Here is a 14,675-nt window from a genome sequence, read left to right as displayed (position 1 = left end):
CCCACCTGGTCATACCCCCTCGGCTAGATTTTACTAGCCAGGAAGGGCAAGGGTTAAGAGGGCACTGTCCTGCTCTAGGCTGAGTCCTGATTCTTTGCAAGCAAATACAGGGAGCTAAGCAATAGAATAGTCAGTTTGGCAAGCAGATGGTTAAGTAGACAGGTTTCAGTCCAATGAAATTTAGGCTAAAGCAGGAGTGGTCAAAAATTCAGGCAGAAGTCAGAACTCAGTCAGTCAGCCAGACAACAAGGATCAGGCAACAGCAGGAGTGGTCAAGGTAACAAGCAAAAGGTCAAACACAGTAAATCAGTCAGATACATTACTTGGTACAGAAGCAGGGTCAAAGAAACAGTCCATGGTCAGTAGTACAGAGCATTCATCACAAGGCAAGGTACAGAAAGCAAGGTAACAGACACTAGACCTGGCAGAGGCATTGTTTCCAGCAGCTCTCAAGTTACCAGCAGGAGCTGATACAGCTAAAACTGTTAGAATCCCACCCAGTACTCAGCTGCTCTCCATTAGAGGCTTGTCAGATGTCCTTCTCATGAGGCGGGCCCAACTCATGAAGAGGGCCCAACTCATGAGTAGTCCCCTTCAGTAGGTGAGCACTCCTTCACCTGGCAACTATCCTTTCATGGACCTTAAGGTGATGGCGCCCACCATCTTCCTCTGCCTCAGAAGCTGAATTCTCAGCTTCTCTAGGAAGGCCGAGATTCAAAGGCCTCACCCCTGAGGGTCCCGGACCACTTTGGCTAGTGCCAGGGTCTTCTGAAAGGCCAAGTGACTCTCATGGTTCTGGCTTCTCCTCTGAAGATGACTCCAGTGGTGGCATGATACCTGGGACCATGACAGGCATGTGGTCAGTCACCTTGCTACAAGCACCTTGTCCACATATTTCAGCTGCAGCAACTGAAATTGGTACCATAAAATCAGGCAGATGGTGGTGTCAGCTCCCTTGACTGGAGCTGCAGTAACAGCAGCATCAAGTTTGCTGCGGAGGCAAGAGAATCTGTCCTTGAAGCGTGATGCAAAAAGGTCATAGCATTTCTTTGAAGGGTCCAGGACTCCATTCACTCAAGAGAGTATTAACAAGCCCTGGACCACCTGAAAGAGTTCTGCTAGATGGCTACCCAAGGACACAATGGAGGCAGCAGAATAGGCCTTCTTTGCTGCCAACAGCACTGCACAATAGGCACGATTATGTGCTGTAGAACGTGCTTGATCATCTTCACTTTGAGTCTTATGCCATTTACAGTCTAGCTGCTGTCCAGCCTGTTTCATTGTCCACAGCTCCCCAGTATGCCAAGGAGCAGAGCAGGCTCTATGGCACTGGAAAAGGCAGTCGAGTGATATCTTTCCTAATTTTACCATTCCACAGTGAGACTAGGGCCTCAGCTGGATCACCAGCTCTCCACTTGAAAATCCCCAAGAGCGTTCAGTAATCTATTGGATTCCATCAGTCTCATGGTGTGGACCATCCAAATGGGTCCCCCACCCCTGCAGGAGGGAAATAACGCTATGAGTTCAAATGTATTCATTGATGCTTCAAATTTAAAGACCATTCCCCTTGGAAAGGTGAATGCCTTGGGGTAGAATACCTATTATCTGTCTGGATTTGGCATGTTAAAAAGTCCAAGGGATTCTTAGAAAGAAATATAATATGGTCTGCACTGATTAAACTGGGACAAATAGAGTGATAATGGTCACTGATATTTGATCATTGTCTTCTGTGACATTACAGTGCGATTTCAAGGATTAAGAGAAACAGATAATTCTAAGGTTTGGTTAGACAATAATCTTTTGTTGTGATTGGTAGACTTTTCCACCAAGGATCAATATTAACATGTCAGATTTCATTACAGAGAACTCAAATTAACCATCTAACTTTTAATCAAAATATTCAAATTTGAAATTATATCTTAACCCAGACTGGAACCTTTTGAAACTTTTATGAAAGTGACATCAAACAGTAAGGGTTTCCTCTTTGAAAGTATATAAACATATATTTAATATTCTTAATGTAGACAATAAATGTAAAGTTAAATGGATACATATTTCAGAAGTACACTGGAATGATATCTTTCAATAACTGAGCTTTTGAAGTGAGCTAAATTGCTGTATAGGTGGTACAATAGTCCTTATTGACTGCTGAATGTTTCCTAATATAAATAATCAGTGTTGTATTGGAGATGTAAAAAAAACTGGTTGGAAGTACTTTGAACCTTTTTTTCATATGTGGTGGAACTGAGCAATCACTCAAGAATATTTGCAAGTAATATTGGATTCTGTTCAGTGTTACCACGTTTCCTGTTTAATGACAGATATGCACCTTAATAAAACATGTTAGGATCTTTAACCAAAGGCTGTTGTTTGCCACATCAAAAATTATGGCACCTAAGTTTGGGAAGGTGGGGCTGGGGGAGCAAAGAGACACAAATCCAGAACTTAGAATAATTGAATATATGGTGGTTCAACTATTCAACGAGGGTGGCAAAATGATAACAGATGACAAAGAAACAGCAGAAGTGCTCAATTCCTACTTTGGCTCAGTCTTCTCCCAAAAGAGGGTCTATGACCCCCCTGGCAAAGGCGAAGTACAGGCTGAAGGGGCAGGATTGCAGTTTGAGATTGATAGGCATATGGTCAAGGAACACCTAATTACTTTGAATGAGTTCACATCTCCAGGGCCAGATGAACTGCATCCTAGGGTAATAAAGGAACTGGCAGAGGAACTCTCAGAACCACTGTCTATTATCTTTGAGAAAATCATGGAGGACACATGAAGTGCCAGATGACTGGAGGAGGGCTAATGTTGGTCCCTACTTTAAAAAGGGCAAAAAAGAGACCTTGGGAACTACAGACCAGTCAGTCTGACATCAATCCCTGGGAAAATTCTGGAGCAGATTAGAAAGCCATCAGTCTGTAAGCACATGGAAAACAATGCAGTGATTACTCAAAGCCAACAGGGATTTGTCAAGAACGAATCCTGCCAGACGAATCTGATCTCATTTTTTGATCAAGTAACCTCCCTTGTGGATTGTGGGATTGCTGAGGACATAATATACCTCGACTTCAGCAAAGCTTTTGACAACGTGCCCCATGATATCCTGATGAGCAAACTAGCTCAAAGTGGGCTAGTGAAGCAACTATCAGGTGGATCCACAGTTGGCTACAGAATCGGACTCAAAGAGTGCTTATCAATGGGATCTTCTCAAACTGGGGAGAGGTAACAAACGGGGTACCGCAGGCCTTAGTCCTGGTCCCAGTGCTGTTCAACATTTGTATTAATGACTTGGATGTGGAGGTGCAGGGAATGCTGATCAAATTTGCAGATGACACAAAATTGGGCAGGATAGCTAATATCCTGGAAGACAGAAACAAAATTCAAAGTGATATTGATAGGTTGGAGTGCTGGGCAGAAAGCAACACTATGAAATTTAATAGGGATATATGCCAAGTTCTGCCCCTAGGAAAAAGAAACCAAATGCACAGTTACAGGAAGGGGGATACGTGGCCCAACAACACTACAAGCGAGAAGGATCTTGTTATTGTAGATCACAAGCGGAATATGAGCCAGCAATGTGATGTCGCTGCAAAAAAGGCAAATGCTATTTTGGGCTGCATTAATATAAGTATAGCTTCCAAATCACGTGAAGTACTAGTTTCCCTCTTCTCAGTTCTGCTTGTGCCTCATCTGGAGTACTGTGTTCAGTTCTGGGCACCACACTTTAAGAAGGATGCAGACAAACTGGAGAGGGTTCAGAGGAGGGCAACAAAGGATGATCAGGGGACTGGAAACAAAGCCCTATGAGGAAGGACTGAAAGAACGGGTCATGTTTAGCCTTGAGAAGAGAAGACTGAGGGAAGATACGATAATGCTCTTCAAGTACTTCACAGAGGAAGGCCAGGATCTCTTCTCAATCATCCCAGAATGCAGGACACGGAATAATGGGCTCAAGTTACAGGAAGCCGGATTCCGGCTGAACATCAGGAAAAACGTCCTGACTGTTAGAGCAATACAACAATGGAAACAATTACCCAGGGAGGTGGTGGGCTCTCCCACACTGGAGACATTCAAGATGAAGCTGGACAGCCACTTATCAGGGGTGCTTTGACTTGGATTCCTGGATTGAGCAGGGGGTGGACTTGATGGTCTTACAGGCCCCTTCCAACCCTACTATTCTATGATTCTATGGTACCTTGGACCTAGACTATGTAAGGCTTTAAAGGTAAGAACCAGCACTTTATATTTTGCTCAGAAGCAAATTGGCACCCAGTGTAAAGATTTTAAAACTGGTGTAATATGCCAACTGCTTGGCATGTCCCAGAGACCAACCTGGCTGCCATATTTTGTACCAGTTGAAGTTTCCGAACTAAATATACAGGCAGCCTCAAGTACAGCACATTACAGAAATCAAGGCTAGAGTTACCAACGCATGCACCACCATTATCAGGTCCACATGTTCCAGGAATGGGCGTAGCTGGTGTATCAGGTGAAGTTGATGACAGGCACTTCTCAGTAGGGGTGCACGAAAGTCACTTACCTGGTCTCGCAGCTTTTCGCGGTGGGGGGGAGGCGCTTCGCTGCTCTCCCCCCGAAGTTCAGGCTGGGGGGGGGAGGCTTCCCGCCTCGCCCGGCCGAAATTCAGGCCGGGGGGGGGGGAGGCTTGCCGCCTCGCCTGGCCGAAATTCAGGCTGGGGAGGAGGCGCCTCGCCTCGCCGGCCGCGAAATAAAAAGTTAAAAAAAAAACGCCCCCGTGATAGGCTACGTGACGATTAACGTAGCCTATCACGGCTAGATCTGCAAAGTCAGCCGTGATAGGCTACGTAAATCGTCACGTAGCCTATCACGGGTGACTTTAAAAAAAAAACGCGTACGCAAATGGCGGCCCCCATAGGGAGCCGCCATTTGCGTTCCTTATTTGGTCGCTGTAGTCTACGTAATCTTTACGTAGACTACAGCGACCAAATAAGGAACGTGAATGGCGGCTCCCTATGGGGGCCGCCATTAGCCGTACGCGCTTTTTTTTTTTTTTTAAGTCACCCGTGATAGGCTACGTGACGATTTACATAGCCTATCACGGCTGACTTTGCAGATCTAGCCGTGATAGGCTACGTGACGATTAACGTAGCCTATCATGGGGGCGTGTTTTTTTTTTTTAGTTTTATTGGAATGGCGGCGGCGGCGGCCGGTCGAAAGATCGGCTGCCGCCCCTGCCCCTGACGAAGACCTGATGAACCGCCGCCGGGACCCGCCGCCGGGAGGGACATTTGGGAAAGGTAAGTCCTGTCCCGGGGGGGGGCGGGGGCGGAGAATTTCTCCCCGAAACTTGTTCGGGGGGCCGAACACGTTGGCGCTCGGCCCCCCAAAGTTTCGGGGAGAAATTCTCCGCCAACCCTACTTCTCACCATTGCCTCCACTTGGGTTGCCAGGAGCAGGTCTGAGTCAAGAAGCACCCCCAAGCTATGAATGTGCTCCTTCAGGGGGAGTGCAACCCCATCCAGAACTGGTTGACATACCTCAATACCTGAATTAGGATTCTTCACAATGAGCACCTCTGTCTTGCCTGGATTCAGCTTCAGCCTGTTCTCCCTCATCCTCATTACCAACTTCAGGCAATCATTCAGAGGAGTAATACCTTTCTTGGATAAAGATGTTAAGGAGAAATAGATTTGGGTGTCATCAGCATACTGGTAACACTCAGCCCAAAACCTCCTGATGATCTCTCCCAGCAGTTTCATGTAAATATTGAACAGCATCGGGTATAGAATGCTGCCTGTTGCTCCCACAGCAGCAGATTGTGACTGAGCTTGTTTGGCTTTTTTAGGGCAGGTAGTCCCACCTCCATACTGACTAAGGCCTTTTCTCTTAAAGGGGTCTGATCTCTTTTAGCGGCCTCATTCTGTGATGATTTGGGGGTAGCTGTGGCATACCAATGTCTTAATCACTGGAGTCGTCAGAGTCTGAAGATGGCAATGTGATTTCCTCTGGATGCAGGGGGAGAGGTCATTTACTGTCATTGAAGAGAGCCATAAGCACAACCATAAGAGGGCCTGCATCTGTCAGAGAGTTCAGATGCCTGTTGACTCATTTATTAGGGTCTTGTATGAACAGGCTGAATACTGTGAATTTGCTGATTTAAAAAGGAATACCTTAGAGATCTCTTCAAGAAAATCTGAGATTTCAAGGGAACGTTTTGTGCAAAGATGGGCATGATAAAGGACAAAGAAGGCAGAGACCTAAAAGAAGCAGATGAGATTAAGAGGAGGTGGAAAGAATACACAGAAGAACTATACAGGAAAGATCTGAATGTCCCTGATAGCCATGATAGTGCGGTCACTGAACTTCAGCCGGACATCCTAGAGAGTGAAATCAAATGGGCCTTAGGAAGCATTAGTAACAACAAAGCTAGCAGAGATGACAGTATTCCAGCTGAGCTATTTAAAATCCTAAAAGATGATGCTGTTAAAGTGCTGCATTCAATATGCCAACAAATTTGGAACACTTAACAATGGCCGCAAGACTGGAAAAGGTCAGTTTACGTTCCAATTCCAAAGAAGGGCAACGCCAAAGAGTGTTCAAACTACCTCACAATTGCGCTCATTTCACATGCCAGCAAGGTGATGCTCAAAATCCTACAAGCTAGGCTTCAGCAGTATGCGAACTGAGAAGTACCAGAAGGACAAGCTGGGTTTCGAAGAGGCAGAGGAACTAGAGATCAAATCGCCAACATTCGCTGCATCATGGAGAAAGCAAGAGAATTCCAGAAAAACGTCTATTTCTGCTTCATTGACTACACTAAAGCCTTTGATTGTGTGGATCACAACAAACTGTGGCAAATTCTTAAAGTGATGGGAGTACCAGACCACCTTACCCGTCTCCTGAGAAACCTGTATGAGGGTCAAGAAGCAACAGTCAGAACCAGACATGGAACAACCGATTGGTTCAAAATTGGGAAAGGAGTACGACAAGGCTGCATATTGTCACCCTGCTTATTTAACTTATATGCAGAGTACATCATGAGAAACGCCAGGTTGGATGAATCAGAGGTCGGAATTAAGATTGCTGGGAGAATTATCAACAACCTCCGATATGCAGACGATACCACCCTAATGGCAGAAAGCGAAGAGGATCTAAAGAGCCTCTTGTTGAGGGTGAAAGAGGAGAGTGCAAAAGCTGGTTTGAAACTCAACATTAAAAAAACGAAGATCATGTCATCTGGCCCTATCACTTCCTGGCATATAGAAGGGGAAGAAATGGAAGCAGTGACAGATTTTACTTTCTTGGGCTCCAAGATCACTGCAGACGGTGACTGTAGCCATGAAATTAAAAGACGCTTGCTCCTTGGGAGGAAAGCTATGGCAAACCTAGACAGTATAGTAAGAAGCAGAGACATCACCTTGCCAACAAAGGTCCATCTAATCAAAGCTATGGTTTTCCCAGTAGTAATGTATGACTGTGAGAGCTGGACTATAAGGAAGGCTGAGCGCCGAAGAATTGATGCTTTCGAACTGTGGTGCTGGAGAAGACTCTTACGAGTCGCCTGGACTGCAAGGAGGTCCAATCAGTCCATCCTAAAGGAAATCAACCCTGAGTGCTCATTGGAAGGACAGATACTGAAGCTGAAGCTCCAATATTTTGGCCACCTAATGCGAAGAGAAAACTCTCTGGAAAAGACCCTGATGCTGGGAAAGACTGAAGGCAAAAGGAGAAGGGGACGGCAGAGGATGAGATGGCTAGATAGCATCACCGATGCAATGAATATGAACTTGAGCACGCTCTGGGAGAGAGCGGCGGACAGGAAGGCCTGGCGTGCTATGGTCCATGGGGTCACGAAGAGTCGGACACGACTGAACAACAACAACAAACCTTAGAGATAGATTGGTGCAAGAAGTAGCCACAGTATTGGACAGTCCATTTTTCTTAGGCTCCATATTTTGTAATGACACTGGCTGTCCCGGGAGCATAAACGTAACTATTTGTGGGACAACCATTAATTTCAAAATAGGTTCAGGAGCTGATGTCACCAGGGGAGACATATGCACGATACTTCTGTTTCCATCCAGTTTCACCTTGTGACTAAACCAGAGGTCCCTGATATTTTTGGCTTAGTGAGCACAGCTGGAATGTTGAGAGTGTCATGGATGTTCTCACAGAATGGCTGCATGGACGGGCTTGCCCATTCACAAAATGGCTGCCATGCTGGCTGAGGCTGGTCACAAGACAACCATTTCCAAGGAGGAAATCTGGTGAGGCTAAAAGGAAAGAAACTTGGCCAAGAACCTAAATACAAGGCAGAGGTCTGTTTCACCCATTTCACAAAAAGCAAAGTGATGAGGCTCAGAGAAAAGTAACTTCAACAAGGAACTGAGTACAAAGCAGAAATGGGGTCTGAGCCCCAAATCCATATCACACAAAGCACAGCAAAATACCAGTTTCACAGAAGGCAAACTGGTGATGCTCCAAAAAACACAAAGACACAGGCAATACACTGACCCATTCCACACTGAAAAAGAGATGCAAAACAAGCACACACATGGCACAGGCAAATCACCTTTCATCCCTCCCAGCCCCCTTTACCTCTATGCCCAGAACACTCCTTATCACCCTCAGCTTACTTTTTTTCTTTTGCCGGGTGGCTGGGCAAGCTGGGCTGCAGCCACCCACCATTTTATGGGGCCCAGAGGCACTCATGGAAATAAAGATGGCGCTGGAGGACAGCATTTCATTTTGCAACATGTCAGCGCCTTTCCATTAAAAAAAAATTCTTAAAAAAATTACAATATATGAAATAAAATAAAAATCAGTAGAGGTAGGGAGCCTAGCAGATGCCCAGAGAGGTGGAGTTGGAGACTCCAGGACTAAGCTATAATAATACTATCCACACGTCCAGATAGTACATTTGTCACATTTGGGAGATTCTGTTTTCAACACTTACTGCTTGAAATCACAAGTGCTTCCAAGATTTTTCAAAGGAAGATAACAGAACTCCTCAGGGAAGTCATTGTCATTAAAGAAGACATTGTCTTCATGGACAACATCCTAATATGTAGCCCATCAGTGGAAGACCATGATAAAATGCTATCCAGCATATTGAATAGGATCCATGAATCTGGACTCCAGCTAAATGAATAGGTCGCAGGTTCAGTACTATTTTTTGTATTTTCATTTTCTTAAGCCAATGTGCATTATGGAAATTAAAAAATTAAACTTTAAAAAGCTTTCCTTTTTCCACAGAGCATTTCTTCTCTGCACATACTCCAGCTTGAACCACAGTCTATGCTTGCTAAACTTTTGTCATTGTCATTCTCCCTAGTTCTTCAAGTTATTAGCTGTATTAATTGTATTTCTAAATTACATGTACCTGTACAGATGAAGGCTGGTCCTTTCTTAGATTCTCTTACTTTATCTTGTCAGGATAGATCTCTCAAGCTGGTCCAGACGGCTAAGGTGTGCTGCTTTGACAGATGAAGGTATTATCCATCCAGCTTCTTGTTATGAAGAGAGAAGCTGGGTGTGCAAAAGACCAGCTGAACGAGGTTTGGAGTCTGCTGACCTGTATTATCATGTAGAAATTGCTCATGTATAGAGGTGGTTAACAGAGTTAGAATTGTTGATTTTTTGAGAGCAGCATTCCAAACAGAAGATTAAATCCTGCTTGTTTAGAATGGAAAATGCAGGGTTCTTCTTTGTGGTCCCTGTGCATCACACATATGGGCTCTGCACCTGTGTGGAACCTTGATTTGGGAAACTTCTATAGCTGAGAAGTTTTGGCAGGAACCCTTCCTGCACCATCCCAGCGCGTATGTCCCGGTAAGTAGTTCCTGCTTACTCCCTCAGTTCTCTTTCGACTGCCATTGTGGTAGCCTTGCTGCTCAGTCCCTCATCTTTGGCACTGTCCTGTCCCACTTTCTCTCCATCTGGATCAACATCACCAAGAACTGGGTACTTTCTATCATATGGAGGGGCTACAGGATTGAATTTGATATCCTCCCTTCCCTCAGTATTGTAAGAGTAACCGCTCCATCACCAGTTCCCCATCAAGAGCTCAGCATGCTCCTCAAAAAGGAAGCAATTGTACCCATTCCATGGTCACATCTCTGTGACGGGTTTTACTCAAGGTACTTCATGGTACCAAAAGAAGATGGCAGGCTCTGACCAATCCTGGACCTCCAGGAGCTGAACCTGCATATCTCACCCAGGATGTTCTGCATGGTTTCTCTGGCATCTATCCCCCTTCTCCTCTCATGAAGAGATTGGTTTGCCTCTATTGACCTTAAGGACACCTACTTCCACATCGCCATAGAGGAGTTCTACCAACACTACCTCTGCTTTGCCATCAATACCAACACCGACCAGTTTTGGTTACTACCCTTTGGCCTTGCAGCTGCTCCAAGGGTATTTACCAAATGCAAGGCAGTGGTATGTTCCCACTTTTGGATGCAAGGTGTCAAGGTGTATCCATACATCGACGACTGGCTGTTAGTGGTGTTCACGCAGAATCGTTTTCTTTGGTCCATAGAGGTGACCTGGAATTTCCTCCAGTGCCTTGGACTTTGCATCAACGTGAAGAAGTCTCAGCTACAACCGACTCAAAAGCTTCAGTTTATTGGGGCACTGCTAGGGGCTTCCAAAGTGGGATAGTGCTTCCAGGGGGAAAAGCTGTAGGATAGCTGAGTGGACTTTTTCCATACCTTTGTTAAGCATGACAGGATTGATATATTTTCATTTGTGTACTGCATTTGCCCCTTCATGGATCACTGCCTTGTTGTGGCGAAGGGGCTTGCGTAACTCAGTGAAGCCATAACCTATGCCATGCAGGGCCACCCAAGACAGACAGGTCATGGCAGAGAGTTCTGACAAAATGTGGTCCACTGGAGAAGGAAATGGCAACCCACTCCAGTATTCTTGCCAAGAAAACCCCATGGAACGTATCACAAGGCTAAAAGATATGACGCCGGAAGATGAGCCCCTCAGGTCAGAAGGTGTCCAATATACTACTGGGGAAGAGCAGAGGGAAGTTCCAAGTAGCGCCAGAAAGAGTGAAGCGGCTGGGCCAAAGCCGAAAGGACACTCAGCTGTGGATGTGTCTGGTGGTGAAAAGAAAGTCCGATGCTGTAAAGAACAATATTGTTTAGGAACCTGGAATGTCAGATCAATGAATCAAGGTAAGCTGGAGGTGGTCAAACATGAGATGGCAAGACTGAACATCGACATCTTGGGAATCAGCAAACTAAAATGGACAAGCATGGGCGAATTTAATTCAGGTGACCATTATATCTACTACTGTGGGCAAGAATCCCTTAGAAGAAATGGAGTAGCACTCATAGTCAACAAAAGGGTGGGAAAAGCAGTACTGGGGTACACTCCCAAAAACGACAGAATGATCTCAGTACGAATCCAAGGCAAACCATTCAACATCACAGTAATTCAAGTCTACGCTCCAACCACTGAGGCCGAAGAAGCTGAGGTTGATCAGTTCTACGAAGACCTGCAACACCTTCTAGAACTAACACCAAAAAAAGATGTCCTCTTCATCATAGAGGATTGAAATGCTAAAGCAGGAAGTCAAGAAATCACTGGGATAACAGGCAAGCATGGCCTTGGTGTACAAAATAAAGCAGGACAAAGGCTAATAAAGTTTTGCCAAGAGAACACGCTGATCATAGCAAACACTCTTTTCCAACAGCACAAGAGATGACTCTACACATGGACATCACCAGATGGTCAATATTGAAATCAGATTGATTTTGTACTTTGCAGCCAAAGATGGAGAAGCTCTATACAGTCAGTAAAAACAAGACCTGGAGCTGACTGTGGCTCAGATCGTGAGCTTCTTATCACAAAATTTTGGCTGAAATTGAAGAATGTAGGGAAAACCACTAAACCATTCAGGTATGACCTAAATCATATCACTGATGAATATACAGTGGAGGTGAGGAATAGATTTCAGGGATTAGACCTGATAGACAGAGTGCCTGAGGAAATATGGACAGAGGCCTGTAACATTGTTCAGGAGGCAGCAACTCAATCCATCCCAAAGAAAAAGAAATGCAAGAAAGTAAAGTGGCTGTCTGAGGAGGCTTTACAAGTAGCTGAGGAAAGAAGGGAAGTGAAAAGCAAGGGAGAAAGGGGAAGATATATCCAACTGAATGCAGAGTTCCAGAGAATAGCAAGGAGAGACAAGAAGGCCTTCTTAAATGAACAATGCAAAGAAATTGAGGAAAACAATAGAATAGGAAAGACTAGAGATCTAGATTTCAGGAAAATCGGAGATCTCAAGGGAACGTTTTGTGCAAAGACGGGCATGATGAAGGACAAAGAAGGCAGGGACCTAACAGAAGCAGATGCGATTAAGAAGAGGTGGAAAGAATACACAGAAGAACTATATAGGAAAGATCTGAATGTCCCTGATAGCCATGATAGTGCGGTCACTGAACTTCAGCCGGACATCCTAGAGAGTGAAGTCAAGTGGGCCTTAGGAAGCATTAGCAACAACAAAGCTAGCGGAGATGACAGTAGTCCAGCTGAGCTATTCAAAATCCTAAAAGATGATGCTGTTAAAGTGCTGCACTCAATATGCCAACACATTTGGAACACTCAACAGTGACCACAAGACTGGAAAAGGTCAGTTTACATTCCAGTCCCAAAGAAGGGCAATGCCAAAGAGTGTTCAAACTACCGTATAATTGCGCTCATTTCACATGCCAGCAAGGTGATGCTCATAATCCTACAAGCTAGGCTTCAGCAGTATGTGAACCGAGAACTACCAGGAGTACAAGCTGGGTTTTGAAGAGGCAGAGGAACTAGAGATCAAATCGCCAACATTCGCTGGATCATGGAGAAAGCAAGAGAATTCCAGAAAAACGTCTATTTCTGCTTCATTGACTTCGCTAAAGCCTTTGATTGTGTGGATCACAACAAACAGTGGCAAATTCTTAAAGAGATGGGAGTACCAGACCACCTTACCTGTCTCCTGAGAAACCTGTACGAGGGTCAAGAAGCAACAGTAAGAACCAGACATGGAATGACCGATTGGTTCAAAATTGGGAAAGGAATACAACAAGGCTGTATATTGTCGCCCTGCTTATTTAATTTATATGCAGAGTTCATCATGAGAAACACTGGGTTGGATGAATCACAGGTCGGAATTAAGGTTGCTGGGAGAATTATCAACAACCTCAGATATGCAGATGATACCACCCTAATGGCAGAAAGCGAAGAGGATCTAAAGAGCCTCTTGTTGAGGGTGAAAGTGGAGAGTGCAAAAGCTGGCTTGAAACTCAACATTCAAAAAACGAAGATCATGGCATCTGGCCCCATCCCTTCCTGGCATATAGAAGGGGAAGAAATGGAAGCAGTGACAGATTTTATTTTCTTGGGCTCCAAGATCACGGCAGCCAGTGACTGTAGCCATGAAATAAAATTTCATGGCTCCTTGGGAGGAAAGCTATGGCAAACCTAGACGGCATAGCAAGAAGCAGAGACATCACCTTGCCGACAAAGGTCCGTCTAATCAAAGCTATGGTTTTCCCAGTAGCAATGTATGGCTGTGAGAGCTGGACTATAAGGAAGGCTGAGTGTCGAAGAATTGATGCCTTCGAACTGTGGTGCTGGAGAAGACTCTTACGAGTCCCCTGGACTGCAAGGAGGTCCAATCAGTCAATCCTAAAGGAAATCAACCCTGAGTGCTCCTTGGAAGGACAGATACTGAAGCTGAAGCTCAAATATTTTGGCCACCTAATGCAAAGAGAAAACTCCCTGGAAAAGTCTCTGATGCTGGGAAAGATTGAAGGCAAAAGGAGAAGGGGACGGCAGAGGATGAGATGGCTAGATAGCATCACCGATGCAATGAATATGAACTTGAGCACGCTCCAGGAGAGAGCGGAGGACAGGAAGGCCTGGCATGCTATGATCCATGGGGTCACGAAGAGTCGGACACGATTTAACGACTGAACAACAACAACTGCATTTGGGGGAAAGGTCCTGCAGAGGGTTCACACCCAGTACCCCTGGTCTGTTTAGAGGCCTTCCCTGGGATGGTACTGTTATTTTACATCCCAAAGTTTCTGGAATGCCTTCTGGGAGCCACAGGAGAAAGGGAAATCTCTTACCAAGAGTTCCTGTTCTCCGAATCTCCCAGAGGGTATTCCACCCACCACTGCATCTTCCAGTGGACACTCTAATGGCTTCTGCCTTGTTGTACATGTGGGGAAGGCAGGCAGGAACTCCTGGGGTAGTTTCTTTGTCTGGCCTCTCTTGCATTCTTATAATCTGTTATTAGCTGCTGTTTTCTACATACAGAAATAATAATTAGTATATGTGGGTGCCTGTTGTGGAATACATTTGTTGTCTGTGAATTAAGGGGTTGAGGGTTTACTTCTGCTTTTCCTGTCTGGTCTGGGTAGTCCATTGGAATCGATCTCTGTGATTGGAACTTGCCTGATATTCTAATGGAAGGTGTTCTCCCAAAAGTTCTACAGTGCCTTCTGAGAGACACAGAGAACAGGATTTTTAAGAAAATTCCCTTTTTTTCACCCTTCACCTCATGAAGGGTCTGCCAAAGCTCTGCCATCCAATTAATGCTACCCTGGTGGTTTGGAACCTATCAGTCGTTGCACAGCTAGTGAAGCCTGTTGAGCCTTTGGCTCCTTGCAGCTTCCATTTGCTCACC

General features: G+C 45.2%; 1 protein-coding gene across 1 annotated transcript in view; it reads left to right on the top strand.

Annotated features, from left to right (window-relative positions):
* The window catches only part of LOC146354382 (uncharacterized), a 185,137-nt gene that overhangs the window by 80,250 nt on the left and 90,212 nt on the right, over nt 1-14,675 (top strand). Inside the window, exon 18 of the mRNA XM_084838718.1 lies at nt 9,419-9,540. Coding sequence (XP_084694844.1) covers nt 9,419-9,540 — 122 coding nt within the window. The remainder of the gene's footprint in view (nt 1-9,418; nt 9,541-14,675) is intronic.

The sequence above is a fragment of the Heloderma suspectum genome, chromosome 2, assembly GCF_057233095.1.
Source record: "Heloderma suspectum isolate Gila_16-S chromosome 2, 16-S_ref, whole genome shotgun sequence".
NCBI classification, from domain to species: domain Eukaryota; kingdom Metazoa; phylum Chordata; class Lepidosauria; order Squamata; family Helodermatidae; genus Heloderma; species Heloderma suspectum.
This window is presented reverse-complemented; position numbering and strand designations above follow the sequence as displayed.